The 15,840-nt window shown below is 50.8% G+C and overlaps 1 protein-coding gene across 2 annotated transcripts; it reads right to left on the bottom strand.

Moving 5' to 3' along the window:
• Positions 1-695: 695 nt before the first annotated feature.
• IP6K3 (inositol hexakisphosphate kinase 3) lies at positions 696-15,760 on the bottom strand. 2 transcript variants are annotated; one of them, XM_064472418.1, is made up of 6 exons: positions 15,599-15,760; positions 10,735-11,060; positions 5,572-5,794; positions 4,369-4,541; positions 3,497-3,672; positions 696-2,252 (listed from the first exon to the last, which is right to left on the bottom strand). In XM_064472418.1, the coding sequence occupies exons 2-6, from the start codon at positions 10,931-10,933 to the stop codon at positions 1,782-1,784; spliced, it is 1,242 nt and encodes a 413-aa protein (XP_064328488.1). In that variant the 5' UTR covers positions 10,934-11,060; positions 15,599-15,760; the 3' UTR covers positions 696-1,781. The 2 variants fall into 2 exon arrangements, with proteins under 2 accessions (XP_064328488.1, XP_064328489.1); XM_064472419.1 differs by lacking the exon at positions 15,599-15,760 and adding an exon at positions 12,252-12,410.
• Positions 15,761-15,840: the final 80 nt, after the last annotated feature.

Below are 15,840 nucleotides of genomic sequence, written 5' to 3'. Positions count from 1 at the left end.
CAAAAGGGGAGGGAGCAGGATGCTTTCGATCACTATGTAAGCAACAGGTTGCTGTTTTCTTCCCAGGAGCAGCGGCAGGTGAGGCGTGCGGCCAAGGCGGGCGTTCGGCTCTGCTGACGAGGGGGCCTGGCTCGTGCTCAGCTGCTGGGGTCATGCTTAAACCCTTCTTCATCCTTCCCCACGCTCAGAGCTGACGTCCCGGTGCGCGCATCCAGCAAGAGGCCCAGCAGCAATGCACGTGCTGAGGTGGGTCTGTGTAAACCCCGTCAGCAGAGCTGTTACCGGCCACAATTAGCGCTGATCACAGGACCACCCCTGCACGCGTGTGAGCCAAGGCAATCCATGACTCAAGCCTTTCACTACCAAAGCGATGTTTGTGGCTTTTTTTTATACTCAGTTGAGTTTCTGGGCAAGAAATATGCAACACTGAACAATATCCAGTAAATAATGAGGTCTTCCCATATGGACTTTAGGCCAAGTAAAACATGCAACTGGGCCAGACGACTTAAATTTTCCACCTATAAATTGTAGCAATTCACCAGCTGTATGCAGTAAAATACAAGTGAAGGGATCTCTCTTGAGATCTGGTGGTTAAACCTGTGGAAATAACGGCTCTCTCCAAAACATAACAGCCCTAAACAAAAGATAACATAATGTAAGGGCACTGTGGAAATGAAAAAGAGATGGGCAACAGGTGAGAGTTACTTAGACAATTTTATTTATATCCCCACTCCCCAGTAATGGGGTCCTGTACCTCTATTCCTTGTGTAAAGACTTCTCTTTCAGGTTTCCCACACCGTGCAGGAAGGAATTATGTTTGTTCCGTAATAACAAAATCTGTCCACAAAAGCTGTAAACATTATTCTGAGTCTTTTGTTATTCTCTCTTCCAAACACACACACAATATTTGTATCAAAGAATTTCTGGGTGACCTTTAATGTCTAGTCCCTGACTCAATCTTATACTTTTTTTTAATTTTTAAATTTTTTTAAGCAAAAATACCTTGATGTGAATGTTTTTTGTGACTGATACCTGACAGAATCGTCGCATTCCCATACTTCCAGCCCCTACGGAGCCCCTTGCTTAGAAAGTTTCTGAAACATGCCCTGTTATAATCCTGCAGGGATATTAAACCTTTGCAAGGTCCAGTTCTTGGTCTGAGGTCCCCGTGCTTTTACACCTTAAGCAGCGCAGAACCCCTGCAGCATCTCGTACGCCCGCGCTGTACGGAGAACACCAGACCGTCTCGCAGCGCTGGGCACGTGGAGCGTGAATGTCAGGGTGTGCGGGTTTTTTTTTCTCTCCTGCTTGTGTCTTTGCGTTCAGCCCGTGGCGTTGAGCATGAGTTGAAAGTCACGCTGCAATCTGTTCAGACCTGCCAGCTCATTTTAATAGTCTCACTCAAATGCACAATATCTCCTTAGCCTGCTCGGCTTCGTGAGTGTAGAGGTGAGCAGGTCCTATTTTATCATTAAGACTCTTTCAAGTAATGCTTTCTTTTGGCTCACAAATAAATCAAGGACAGCAGTAAAACAAGAAAGGAAAATAAATCTTCTGATTGATTGCAGAGAGAACGGGTTCTTTCAGCTCTTTGCTTTTTACGCTTGAGTTCAGTAATAGCACGTAGCGTTTTTTGCACTTTCCTAGCAAGCTGCCCATGCTCTCATTCCAAACCGAGCATGTGACGTCCAGCAGCTGTGAGGGTCCCATACAACTGACCCAGCGTGGTACTTTTCAGGGCTATCGGTCACTAATAAATCCAGACTATTTTGCAGGATTTGTCATTTTCCTTCTGAGATATTCTGAAGGATTTTGATGAGATTCTCCAGGCCAAAAATATAGCCGTGGTCTGGCCCGTCGTAAGTGGTGTGATTGCATTTGGAGCCTTTAAAAGTGGTGTGGGCAAAGTCTATCATGCGGACGTCAACTCTGGAGTGATGAGTGCCCTGTGACGTGGTGCAGTTTGTTTTTTGGAAGTGAAGGTGGTTATCCAAGGGTGCCATGTTCTCCTTGTGCTCCTGTCCATCATAAATGATGAGAAGTGAGCTGGAGTAGAACCTGTAAGAGCTCTGCTTCCTAATGACAGAAAGCAGAGCTTTTAGCCGCAGGATGATGGGCTCCAGGAGATCTGTTCGGAGGTGGTTACCGTTGCACAGGAACTGGCGCAAGGTTTGCCTGAATCCCTCCGGTGAGAGTTTCCTGCCGTAATACTTATCCTTGCAGAGAAAATGGCCAGTGTCCGCTTGGTAAACCTTGAGGAAAGAGAGCAACAATCCAGGTTCAGTTGTAAAGTTTTTCCAAAGCTCTGGATTTCACCCTAATCTAAAAAGTTCAGACCCAAGCTGAGGAATGGGACGCAGGTCCTCTGCAGTCCAGCAACGTCGGCAGTGTACTGCAGGCTTCTCACTGAATCCCACCTCCTGTCTTTTCTGGAGATTTAAACTATTCAATTTAAACCACTAGTGTAGATGCTTGTTGTATGGCTATAAATTACCCCTCTGTGAAACCCAGATAGCTCTAAGTCATAGCCCTGTCACTAGTGATTTACAGCATTTTCCCTCTGGCTGTGGTAGGAGGTTGCAGCAGTACAGGAATACCCCAGCTTTGTGCCTTCTCGCAATACGTAATGCACGGGGAGCAATAGTCTTGCTTTCTTAAACACAGGGAGACAAGATGTAGACAGAAATTTGTATGTGACGCTCTGGTAACACCGAGTAAGAAATGAGGAAGTTCAGAATTAGCTCACATGCCAGTTGTAATTTAAAGGATAATGTGCTCAAGCGAAGGATGTCAGAGACCAGAAAGGGACGCTGGTTTTGACACCGAGTGTTTACGCTGCTATATACGTGCTTTATAATCACCATTGTCATAATTATCCTTCAGGCACAGCAGAACAATGATTTGAAACCTGCTTGAGAAGCGCGAGTGAAACAAATGTGTGGTTGCGGATTCTAGGGAGAAGGGCAGCGATTTTGAGCAAGAGGAACCGTAATATTTAGCACAAAACAAACCCCTCGCTCTTGTGGCGACAGGATGAGACAGCCCTGCAAAGGCTTGAGCGGGGCAAGGGATGCTTTTTTGGTTTTCGTTTTTGTGCAGCGGCCAAGAGCTGAGCACGAGAGGAATCTGTGTTCATGTACAGGCAGATTCTCAGCTGGGGTAAACTGGTTCCAGCTGCTCATGCTGGTGGCAGTGGTGTGGGGTGGTGCACATGCAGCTGGCGCTTGTGAAAGCAGCCAAATGTGAAGTCAAAGAGGGGACATGGGCAAGGGTTACCCTGTATGTGCCATACTCTATACTCTTCCCTAAGTGTCCTCTCCTCTTTGAGGATAGGGCACACAGCCGAGCGGCCAGTTCTTACAGCCAGTATTTGGAGGGAGACGGGAATTAAACTGCTTCAACTTACACCAACAAAGGAAAGAGCCCCTTTAGATTTCCAGCTTGGTCTCAAGCCATGTGTCTGGCACGCACCAAAAGGACCGAGGCTTCATCTTACCTGCATCCCGCAGATGCGAACGCCCAGAGAGGCAGAGGTGCTTTGTTCACACTTCTTGATGTGCCGGGCTTTCTTCTCCTCCGAGGCATCATCGCCGTGCTGCCGGGTTCCCATCTTTAAGTCCAGGATGCAGGGATAGCTGTATTTTGATACCACATTTTCAAGCAATAGAAACTCTGAACACGCGTTAAGGGAAACCCAATACTTTTAAATTCTAATTGAAAGAGGTCTTAAATCAGAGCAACTGCTGATGCTCTCCATAATAGCTCACAACTGTAATGAGACTTTCTGAGCCAATTTTACCAATGCGTCATTGCTATAGGCTCCTTGCTGCCAATTTCAGTTAATTTACTGTAGTACAGTCCTACCAATTAAAGCACCAACAGCTCCATTCTCTAGTGACACGATAGCCCTGGGCTGTCAATCCGACACCTTGCCTCAGTGCCGGGCTCACTCCAGTGGGTGTGGGGGAAGTTGTTAAACTATTACTCACATGACTGGTGGGTAATGAAGTGTAATAGGAAAATAAAAGGCGAGGCAGCTGCTAATTCCTGTATAGTTGTGTTTTTAAATGTATGCCAAGGGGATCCTTGACTTACACTGAATACCCGTCATGGGAAATAGTTTCTTTTTTTCTTTTATTTTTTTAGGATAGAATAGAGTATTTCAGTTGGAGTGGACCTACAGTGATCATCTAGTGCAACTGAACAGTGGGAGAAGAAAACAGAGCAATTATATTCTGTATATTCGGTATTTTCCCAGGGACTGGGCAGAGGAGGGATGCGTACTCTGCATACTGCCTGCAATAACACATACATCGATGATGAGCGTTAGCCAAGACTACGCTGGAGGGGAGAGAGGAAAAAGGATACGATGAAGTTTGTTCTCATTATGCTTGGAGGACATGCGGTTCAGGTGCTGCCTGTGACAGTGCAGTCCCCAGGGGTTGTAGCTGTTTCTTTCTGGCTGGTTTCGGTTTGCATCTTCCAAAAGTGAATCTGTGTGGTACTGAAGGTCTGTCCTCAATAGCACCTTCCCTGGGCAGCTAAACAAAATACACAAAAGAACACGTTTGGTTTATAAGCTCCAGAAGAGAATATTCCCTCCCTTCCTCTTTTGTAGAGCCTCAAACTTGATAAGGTAAATTTTCAGGGACTCTGAAAGGAAACATTTTCATCATGTCCAACCTGTGGAGATCGTTTGTTACTCCGTAAAAGTAGTTTTCAGAAAGCCAGTTGTTGCTGGGTGCCAGTAATTTCTTTCATTATGATTTCAAAGTGTGCTTGGCTCCTATGAAAAGCGCCATTCATAGCGCCGATGACCAGGAATCTCTATTTATCTATGTAATGGGCCCAACAGAGGCAAATTGTCCAAGAACGGGAATGATTCTTGGCTTAGCGGGGCTGGCTCTGAGCAGGGAGGGAGCAACGAGGAGATTTGTTCTCCTTGGAGGGTCACCCCTTGGTCTCACTCATCCAAAAAACAACTCCCATCACGCCGAGGGCAGCGGTTTCACGGCAGCAATATTGCACCCTTCAGTCATAGCTGACCTAGGCCTTTTCTGAACCAGTTTGAGATGAAAGATGTCTTGTGGAAAGCTTCTGCAAGCCCTGAGGTCGGGGTGTGCTTGCAAGCGCTGCAATGCCTTTCAGAGACAGCTCTCCCCTGGGACTAGGACAGGATCAAAACCACCTCGAGGCTGCTACTTCTGGCTGGTTACCCGCAGAAGGCCGTTACGTGCTGTGTGCTTGGTGGCGGTTCCCTTGGGGCCTCTCCTCCTTTTGGAGCACGCTGCACTCCGAGGAAACAGGCTTAAAGCAGAATTTGAGGCATATATTTGAGCAAGAGCATCTCAGCGATGGCCAAATCTGCCCCGTTCCATCCACAAGCCGGGGAAGGGATGAACCATGAAGCCAACAAGAGGGGCTTTGCTTTTCTTCACCTTGGCTGAGCGTTGCTTTTGCTCACTTTGCCTTAAACCAAGAGTTGTGCCACCAAAACCAGCCCAGTTAGACCCTACCCAAGGCATCAGGCAAGGATCAGGAGGACATTTGCAGGGAGCAGCAGACCCTCACCTGTCTTTGAAGGTCTTGGTGAGCTGTGTGTGACTCCACTTGACGAACGCGTGCTCGCTGCCAGTGCCGGTGCTGGCAGCCCACTTGCATTTGTGCCATATCGTCACCGAGGGGTCGCCGATGGCGTTATCCAGCCGGCCACAGCTCTCCGCCTGCAGGCTGGGGCTGGCGATCAGGGTCAGGTTGCCGAGGCTGTCCTTTTTGAGGTGCACAGAAACAACGCCTGGACAAAAAGGGAGAAAACCAAACCAGAATGAGATCAGCCCATGGGCTACCATACAGGCTTGGTCACCATCAGCACCAGCCCGAGGTGGTCCAGCCTTCCTGAGAGGGCTGGCGCTTAGCAGGGCAGCCGCCTCCTTGTATTTTAGTGGCTTCTCACGCTGATCCCACTCTGATTTGAGGCCCAATAAACAGCATTAGTCTGAGACCCTGGAAAACAGCCACAGGCTTTTCTAATGATCCCTCCTTTCAAGGCTCGGCTTGGAACCTGCCTCCTCTGAACATCATGTTCCTTTGTCCTCTGTCCCTCCAGGCTCTGCTCTGCTGCAAGTGGCCCAGCAAAGACCCCTGCGTTGGACCCGGAGCCCCTGGCTTATTTATAACAAGGGACTTAGGTTTCACTTTTTAAGACAATGCCAAGGTTAGAAATGCTTTTCATTGGCAGGAAGCAAAGGGAGGGTTGGGGACCAGGAATTTTCCAAAGACAACCAAAGGAAGCCAACTGCTTCCTTTAACTGGAGAGCCGCCCCGAGCACGGGCAGAGGCATGTGCTCTGGACTGGCAGCGCTGCCTGCATTCGTGATGCCCGTACATCGTCACGGTCGCGTCCTTCCCCAAGCACCAAGGACCAGCACCCAAGCAGCTGGCGGGGGACACCTGACCCTCCTAAGTCTGGTGTTCGTGCACAAGGAGGGGCATGACCGTGAACGGGGATTATTAGTTTCCACCGTAAGTGCTTAAACATTGCGTCTTTTAGCATTGCAATTTTCCCTGACTCTAACAGGAATCACAGGGCTCAAATGCCATTCAGTCCATCACGTATTTAGCCCAGCCTCAGCCCGTCCCTGGCATGGGGACGGCTGCCTCCGTGTCTCAAATGCCAGAGCAGGAATGGCCATGGTTCACATACCAGACAGCTCTGACCTTTCTGGGGAAGGCTGGTAACCGCAGTCCTGCTCCTGCAGCCCTCTGGTCAGGGCTGTCTGAGCCTCTCAAAGCAGCAGAGGCATTTTTAGAGCATCGCCCTTTGGGTCTCAGAGGGGGTGCCAGCCGCATGAGCCGTACCCTGCTGCTTTCAAGTCTAGCTGCAGTAAGGCAGAGCCAAAAGAGGACGGTCAAGGCTGTTGGACCAGCAAAACTTGTCACTAGAAAGATACCCCCCATTAGCAAGACGCGAAGCTGGGTTTTATCCAGCTGTCCCCAGGGTACCCTCACTTGGTCTGTCGGGCACTGCGGGGAAATGCTTTTCGGCAGCTTAACAAACAAGGGAGCTCTGTTTTCCCAAGCAAATCTAGCAAAGCAAATAAATATGCAAACTCCCTTCCCTCCATTTAAAGTGAGATTATAGTAAGTAAACAGACACAAGGATTCGCCCTCTCTGTGTGCGCGCAGAGTCCTGCCTGCTGAGTTTTGCTGACTGAGGGAGGTTTTCACCGCCTGAATTGCAGGAGCCCTGCGTGTCTGCAGCCACCTCCGCTAGACTCGGGGTGCCCATCCCTCCCCAGGTCCCGCACCCCATAACCCTGCAGCTCCAGCTGTATTTGGATGCGTTTCCCTCCCGCCCTCTGCCCGGCCCCTCTGCTCAGGTACCACAGCCATTTCTCTTCCCTTTTGCTGTAAAATCAGCATTAATCCGAACAGCGTGTCGTGGCACGCTCAGTTAAATCAGCTAATTCTTGCACTGAAATGGGGGAGGAATACACACAGGCTGCTTTTCTAAGGGAGCTGGGGGGATGGAAGCCTAAATTAGGGGGTAAGGAATATTTTTAGCTATCTTAGTCCTTTGCTCATGGTTGTGGTGAGCACAGGGAGCGCTGTCTTCCTCAGGTGCCAGCGTTACCCACCCGGTCTTTCGCTGAGTCCCATTCATAAAAAAATCCATATTACAGATAACTGAGAGCAAGCGAAATTCCTATCAGCTTGGATGCCCGCTCTAAATTTTCAGGGGAGGTAGGCAGGAAAAAAAAGCCTTTGTATCTTTTGCCTAAATCAAAGCCTTTGTATTTTTTAAAAGTCACTGTGAGGCGAACGGAGTCCTCAATTCCAAATCTAGCGCTACGCTTCAGTTACGGCGCTATAGCAGCCTGTAACCTTAAAAACTGTCCCAGTTACATATCTGCAAGTCAATGGAGCTGTGCTGATTTACATAGTGCTGACAATCTGGCCCTAAAAATGTTATATATAGCACGAAACTAAGAGTTCTTAAGTATCTTACATTAATATGAAAATTAATGGGGAGATTTTCAAAGGCAAGGATGAGCCGTTAAATTGCAAGGGAATGTGATCCTCTCGCTCCTTCCAGCTGGAAACTCTGCCTTCATAAACCTACGTCTCAGCCTGAAAATTACTTTTGTCTCCCGGTGCGCTTCCGTACGGGCTTTGCGTATGTGCTGCACGCGACCCCCGCGTGCAAAACAAATCTGTGACACGCGGCTACCAACCTTCTCTTCTGCTGCAATCAGAAAACGCCTATTGGGAGCAAAGGGGTATTTCGGTCCTTGTCTTTGCTGGCCTTTTAGTGCCACCAAAGCTGCGATCCCCCTCCTGTCCCGCGCCGGCGAGGCAGCCAGCGGGTATTTACAGGTGCTGTCACCATGCTAGTGGCATCCCAGCAATCCTCAGGAGCGGTTTGCTATGTAGCTCCATCCTCATGGATTTATTTTTAAATTTACAAGTGCATTTATTTACTGCCACGTGCAATAGGAATCTGAGCAGAACTGGGCTTGAAAACAAGTCCAGCATCACCTTGCAAGCTCAGCTTGGGGCAGGCAGAGGTTTGCAAGGGATCGGGGGCGGGGGGGGGAAGCTGATCCCAAGGTCACCACCCTGCCCAAAATTGTTACGTGAGTGGTAGACATTTTTTAAGCAGCCAACTTGGTGATAGATTTGAATGATGACATTTGATCAATGTTGCACATAATGTCATCATTACATAATGGTCCTCGAGCCGTCCCCCCGCAGCCTAAGAATAGAGATGAGGAACATGGACACGTGTGACTGGATGATGAAGACCTCAGGATTATTCCCCCTGATGCTCATCTCTCCCCATCACCCTCATGGGAAAATGTTCCAGCTCCTTAATTCGCCTGGCATTCAGGGCTGGGACAGTTATAAGTTATAAAAAAATGCGTGCACCCAATGCCAAATTGGAGAAGAATTGCTATTTAATTACCCCTCATCGCAAAACTCACTGGGACTTGCAATAGAAGAGAAAAAGCAGATTAAAAGGTAGCAATAACCAGGCCACCCCTGAACTGATAAGCTGAGGCTGCTTTACATCTTCATTACAGAGAGACAGGGCAGGGCCCAGCTCTCTAGCACCAAACCCCGGCCCCTGCTAAAGAAAATTGCTTAGAGGAAGGCTTGTTTTCATTCTTAAGCATCTTTTTAATATTGTCCCATAAATCTACAAAGGCCCCTGACTTTCTGGGAAAGGGAGAGATTGGATTGGAAGCGCATCGAAACTGTGGCTGACACGTCGAGCTCTTTTCTGTAACGCTGAAGGACCAAAAGATATTTTAAGTTTTTACGTGACAGCTGAGCTTCTCGCCTCTCACAAAAATCCAGGGTCAGGAGCTTTATGAGCAGCACAAGTCTGGCAGTAAAAGCAGAAATAGAGAAGGAATAAGAAAAGGAGGGAGGGAGGGTGGCTTTAAAAAAAATGCTAGGACACCCCGCCCCCCACCCAGACACTAAGTGTTGATTTTCAATAGCTGAGCTGAGATATTCGGCTGCGAATGTGGTTCAGGGTGAAGAGAGATAGGGACAGGGAAACTGCCGAGGGGGCTGGGCAGTGATGGGGGGCACCACGTGGAGGGGCAGGCAGAAGGCCCTTCCCCGTCTTGGGAAGGTCTTGCTTGTGGCATGGCAAGACACCTGCCTGGATTTGATTTTTAAGTGGTCCGTGCCTCTGGTTTTCCAGGGACCAGTGCTTGCTGGAGCGCTGCGGGGAGCAGGGCTTGGCTAAAGCAGAGCACTCAGCAAAAGCGATGCTTGATACGTCCCCCAACTGTTTTTTCAGGCTTGGTATTTCATGCTGATGGTCCCCCCAAGGACCATCTCTCCCCCAGCTCATGCTAGTGCCAGCCCTGACCCTTTCCTTGCCCTCACCGACATTTCTGCCTCTGACACAAACTTCCACCTCTAAAACCAAGTCCTGGGGCAATGGAGCCATGCACTTGGTACAAAGGCACCCTTAGCTCTGCTCCTGGTGCAGAAAACCTTTCTGATCAGGGGATGCTAATTCAAAGGTCTACTGAACAGAGCCCATAATGTGTCAGATCTTGGGAAAACTGTTTTGATCGAGACTCTCCTGGTCCCTGCTTTCCTGCACCTATTCAGTGCCACCAGTCACATGCCATCAGACCAACTTATCTGGGACCATGACCTGCAAAATCCTCAAAACAAACGCTGTTGGGAAACTCCATCCTATTCCTGCCCCGTGTTCTGTGTTTTTTCTTACCCTCTCTGTCCCACTCCTGCACTGCCCAGGCTCTCAGCTCCCTGGGATGGGATCACGTTCACCCTCTCAGCCTGCACCTTCTCATGTCCGTCCCCTTCAAGGACAGACCAATTTCAGCCCTATTTGACGTAACGAGATTCCCCTCTGTTACCAAGGCCGACCGTGGCAGCAAAGTGATGGGCAGAAGGGAGGATCTCCTGGTGCCATCAGCCAGCCCTCAACCCTGATTAGACATCAGAGACGCCCCCAGCCACAGAGACCCAGGAAACCCTCCCAGTCTCACAGACCTGCTCCTGTGCACACTCTCACCTGGGAAGCATCCTTGCCTAACAAAACCCGCACAAGCGATGGGGCTCCGCAGCTCAGACCCGGCCTGACCGAGGCGGCCGGTACCTCCCGCGCTGCCGCTAGCCCCGATCCCGGTCTCAGGACTAATCCTGGTGCCAGCCCGGAGCTCCTTCCCCAGCACCTCCCCTTACCTTTGTACTGGGGCGTGAACTGCCTCATGGCCAAGGGCAGCGACTCGTAGAAGCTCAGCTCCTGCGAGACCAAGGGCTTGCAGACGGTGTGCTCATCGTACTTCATCACGCTCACGTGGCCGCCCACCTGGTGGACGAAGGGCTCCAGGAGGATGGCGGTCCTGCTCTCGCTGGGGTCCAGGGGGCTCTGCCCCACCATGGCGCTGGGCGAAAGGCGGAGGGGGGCTCGCTCCCCTTTAGCAGCAGCGATGGGGGATCAGAAGCGGGGTTTGACACATTCTGCGCTGGGCCAGTTACCACCGGCTCTGGGTTCTCACCGACGGCGTCTGCAAAACAGAGGGTGCGGGAGAGCGTGAGAAAGGGGGACGAGCCACCGCAAAGCCACCATCTGCGCCGGCATCCTGGCAGGGCTGGGAGCCCAGGCTGGCCTCGCGTGCCCCCGCAGCCCGCCCCGCCGCGGGGCATCGAGGGTGCAGCCGGGTGGGATGAGATCTTTAGGTACCCAGGGGCTGGCAGGGAGCCCCAGCCTGAAATGCAGAGTCCAGAAAAGACCCAATTTAGTCTGGTTGGGGGCAAAAGAAGCAGAGGAGAATGATCGAGAAGAGCTATCAGGTTAATGTGGCGGCCTCGTTAAACCAGCTGGATCAGGGCATTCCTTGGACCGGTAATGCCAGGTTATTAATATACTGTATTAATGACACCCCTTGCTGTGAAACAGCCCCAGTTTGCCTTATGAGACAGTGTTAATGATGGTCTTAGTCCTTCCCAAGCTAGGACATTCCTTGCAAAGGAGGTTTATTAATAAAGCCTCTGCAAGCTCACCTCCTTGGGCAGTCCCTTGCCTCTTAATGCTGCTGATGGGGTTAACAGTGTCTTCTGCACCTTCTAAAGAAACCTCAGTTTGGGCCATTCCCTGTCATTTAACACCAGAGCATTAACAGGAGCGTTTCCTCCACCGTGCTAACATGTGGCACGGGGATGTGTCAAACCAGCACCGAGATGGTTCGCACCCAAGCGCCAGCTCCCCCGAGCTCTCCAGCCCTGCCCTCTGCTGAAGCCCAAGGGAGCACCAACAACAGGTCCGTCCTGATTCTAGTCCCTGCGGGAAATTCCTCCTTGATTTTGACAGCAACAAGTCCTGGCTCTGAATCAGTAAGGTAGGAAAAGCACAGGCATGGACCACATCTGTGCTGTACTGCCCCGATTCCTCTTGCAAGCACCCAACAACACCCGCCCCTTCATTTTATTCTTTGCAATGAGCCCATGGATGTGTCTTGCTCTGGGGGAATCCCACAGCCACTGAAGAAGACAAAAAGGCAGCTGAGCTGGTGTTTACACTGGAGAAGCAGTCTGGCTTCATACCATCAAGGCAGCAAAATCAGAGGAAGATGCTCCAGACCCCAAACTAAAAGGGGTAGGGGAAAAAAAGAAAATAAATCATCCCTTTGAGGACCGGTCCATGTTCCTGCAGCCCTCAAAAGGGGCGTGCAGAGCCCTGGTTTGCCCACCCCTCTTACCATGGGTCACCTTCTCCTTGCTCCTCCAACGTGGGAGTTTTGGATCCAGTTTTCACCCAGTGCAGTAGATAATAATGTCTTTGGAAGGTCCTTCTCTCTACCAAAGCCTCCAGGATGTGTTGCTGGGTGTGTGCGACCCCACCTCTGCCAGTCCCAAGCCTTGCCAGGTCCGGGGCAGCACCTCCTTGACCAGGAGACACCGAATAGCAGAGGGAGGGTGGTACCTCCCTGCTCACGCCAGGAATAAACCTGGAATTTCCCATCACGGGCAGCCAGCTGCCAGGCTGCTCCCAGGCCTCTGCAAGGAGGGCAGGCTCAGCCTTTCCTCCAGTGCTAGCACTTACAGCCCAACCTCGGAGCTTTAACCACTAAAATGCAGCTTATTCCTCATCCTGCAACAAAAAGCCAAAGCTCTGCTGCTTAAATCTCCCCTTCACGCTCCTCCTGCTGCAATTAAACCACCCAAGAAACAAGCACTCGGCGCAGGTGCCTGTTTTGTTTTTCGCCTGGAGGAGTGGGATGAAGTGGGTTGAAGGCAGAGAAGGGCAAGAGGAAACACTCCTACCTCCAAAACACACTGAGCAGCTCCTTTACCTTCCCCCAAGGTGGGTTTCCCCCCCTCCATTTCTCTATTCTTTCATCACCGCACTCTTTGGAGAGGAATTTCTACTCTACAATTACCAGCCTGTACCACCGAGGAGGGAACAAAGCCAGGCCACTTAGATGAGTGCTTTTCAGCCGGGGAAGAAAGCAGCTCTTCAGAGCCTTTCTAGAAGTTAACAAAAGCATTTAGCATTTTGTTAAGTTGCGGCAACTTTTAAAGAGGATTTCTCCCTTGAAAGCTGTAGGTTTGTTGTGTTTTGGGTTTTTTCCCTCTCCTCCCCTCCTTAAAAAAAGGAGAAAAGCAAAAAGCAAGCGGATTTGTCATAACACCTCTTTGGAGCAGGGAGTGCAACATGATTTCAATCCGTATTTATTGCTTCAGAGACAGACCAAGGCTGAAACTCGGTTGACATAACACACTTACAATTCTGGCAACCTTGGCATTGTGAAGAGAGTTGGGGGAAAAAAGCCCCACAAATTGATAAGGCTCTTACTGTTTTCTCTTAAGCAAAAGTCAGAGCAAGATTTGCAGTAAGAGAAAGGGGCTCTTTTCATTTAGTTTTTGTTCTGAGGCAGCTCGTCCATTCGGAGCCGATAAATGTTACCGCAAACACTTACTGAGCTGCTCTGAGCTCCTCTGAAACAAGACACTCTTGAAATAAATCACTTCTGCCGGCTCAAGTTATCGCGAATGCCAGAAGATATTTACGTTGCTAAAAATACATGGAATTACAGATAAATCTGTATCCTCAAAAACAAAACCAGAAACCTTGAATATTTTTCCTCTAGCTTAAAAAAAAAAAACCAACATAAAAAGGTATCCCAGGCACTGCAGATGAAGATGAGTCAGAAAATATTGGGGAAGGAAAATGCTCCTCTGTATAGAGAGCTCCCCTTTCCAGAAATAAAAAAGAGACACTTCAAAGCATCGGCAAACCTGCACCTCTCTGGCTCTTCTCCCCAGTGACTGCCAGAACACACCAGCTTCCCTTCCAGTGCCTCACGGCCGCACCACTGGCCCGACACGGCCTTGCGTTTGCAGCGATCGCGGGCACGTACCGGGGCCCTGCCGGGGTGATCGGCGCCAGCCAGACCGGGGCTCTGCCGGGAGCCCAAGCCAGGGCTCCCAGGGGCACTGGCTGCCAGGTACCCCCCGCCCTGCTCTCATTTAGGGCTAAACGTCAAAAGAATCTGAGCTAAACAGGTTAGTTTTTCCCAGCTCTAAACACGGGCAAAAGAAATCAAGCAGATTAAATAATCTAATCCGTAATTACTTCCTACTCCACCCCATCCAAAGGAGAAACGCTGTGGCTCTGGCTCTGACATGCTGGGGGCAGAACGCAGCCAGCCTGGCCCTAGCGGAAAGCCTTGTAAGCACCTGGGGTCCTCTTTGCAGGAATAGTCTGGAATATTAAAAAGCAAAATCACTTTAAAAACAAGTGTTCTGTCAGCACGGGACCACGCTCTTAGTGTTGTGTACTGCAGGCAGCACCTTCACCTCTGGGGGCACCCAGCTCCCCGCAGCATCCCAAACCCTGCTGCAAAGTTGGTTTCAAGCCCTGCAGGGTGCTGCTAATTTTTTTTTTTTCTTTATTAAAAGGCAAGAAAATAATATAGCTGTTAATTCGAAGACATCTGCATGTCTGTAGCTCTTGGTACCTGAGCTAACCTGGATTCAAAGCCAGTCCCTGCACCCAGCACTAGCCCCTGAGAACGAGGTGTGGGCAAAGCCCTAATGCCCCATTTCCCTTCAGCCTTACGGCCTCGTGCCTCCAAACTCCACAACGCCTTGGCCATGAGGAAAACCCTACCGGTTCCAGCTCAGCACCCATCCTGGCAGGGCTCGAAGCAGACCTGGGCTGTTTGCATGGGCAGGAAGGAAGCTGCAACCCTCAATGAACCTTCAAATCTGCCTTTGCTGCTCTTCCCTTGACCACAGCCAAAGTCAGAAATAGTTGCAGGGCAGCAACTCGCAAGAAACCCAGCTCTAACCGTCCTGCCATAAATCCTTACGTGCAGAAACCCTCCGCTCTTTTATCTTACGTTTCCTTTCCTGAAGGAAAATTATGTTCGTAAAGTTGATGTCGGGTCCCCACATCCCTCATGAAGAAGATGCAAAGATTCAGTTTGCTGCACTGAAGGATTTATTTGGTTGCTTTGCGGGGAGCAGCAGGATCGATGGGGAGGGATGGGAGTTGCATTGTCTGGGGCTGGCAGGCTGCCGACAGCCCCCTGCCCACCCCCGTGGCTGGCATGGGCATCAGGAGACGGCGTGGGGCAGTGGCGGGGCTGGGCTTCCTGGTGGGACGCAGGAACGTGCCTTTGGACTGTGGTAGGAAGCCAGCGGTGCCACGGGATGGGGGGATACGGTGCCGCCGCGTCCGTGGGAAAGGCACGGGTCCCCTCGCCGCCCTGCCTGATCTCTGCCTTTCACACCACCAAACACCATCCACCCTTTTGCCGAGCATCACCGCACTTTCTGGCGATGCCAGGAGCGCAACAGAGAACCGAAAGGCACCAGGCCCATTTTCCCCAGACCCTGGGCTGCTCCAGAGGTTCGCACCAGCCCTCCGGGTGCTGCCTCACCCCTTACCCCCATCCCTCCCTGCAAGCCACGGCTGTGCTCGGAGCCTTCCTAAAATATCCCACATGCTCTCCAAAATCAAGTGCTTGTTCCTCCTGCCCGTACTCATCCTGCCCCGGAAGGCGGCCGGTGCTGATGCAGAAGCGCCCCTGGACCTCACCTGCTGCTGTATGTGGCTGCTCTGGGCTCGGCGGCGAGCGTGGCCTCGGGGTGATCCCTGGGCTGGGTTTCTCGCTGCTTCTTGTTGCGGCTCGAGAATGAGAAATGAGGGAGCAGGGGGAGCCCGTGGACATTTGGGCCATCACCTGACTGCCGCTGCTGGCAAGCGCCTGGTATGTCCAGCTGACAGCTGAGCTTCAAAGGGGGGAGAGACACCCTTGGGCGTTAAAGGAAAACAAAACC

The sequence above is a fragment of the Phalacrocorax carbo genome, chromosome 23 (assembly GCF_963921805.1).
Source record: "Phalacrocorax carbo chromosome 23, bPhaCar2.1, whole genome shotgun sequence".
NCBI classification, from domain to species: domain Eukaryota; kingdom Metazoa; phylum Chordata; class Aves; order Suliformes; family Phalacrocoracidae; genus Phalacrocorax; species Phalacrocorax carbo.
This window is presented reverse-complemented; position numbering and strand designations above follow the sequence as displayed.

Excerpts from the sequence above, each read along its gene's own strand:
- IP6K3 (XM_064472418.1), bottom strand. The coding sequence starts at position 10,933 with ATGGTGGGGCAGAGCCCCCTGGACCCCAGCGAGAGCAGGACCGCCATC. Across the intron at positions 3,673-4,368 it reads TAATGAGAACAAACTTCATC|AGTTTCTATTGCTTGAAAAT; the intron begins GTATCCTTTTTC and ends ACGCGTGTTCAG. Across the intron at positions 2,253-3,496 it reads TTCGCATCTGCGGGATGCAG|GTTTACCAAGCGGACACTGG; the intron begins GTAAGATGAAGC and ends TCTTTCCTCAAG.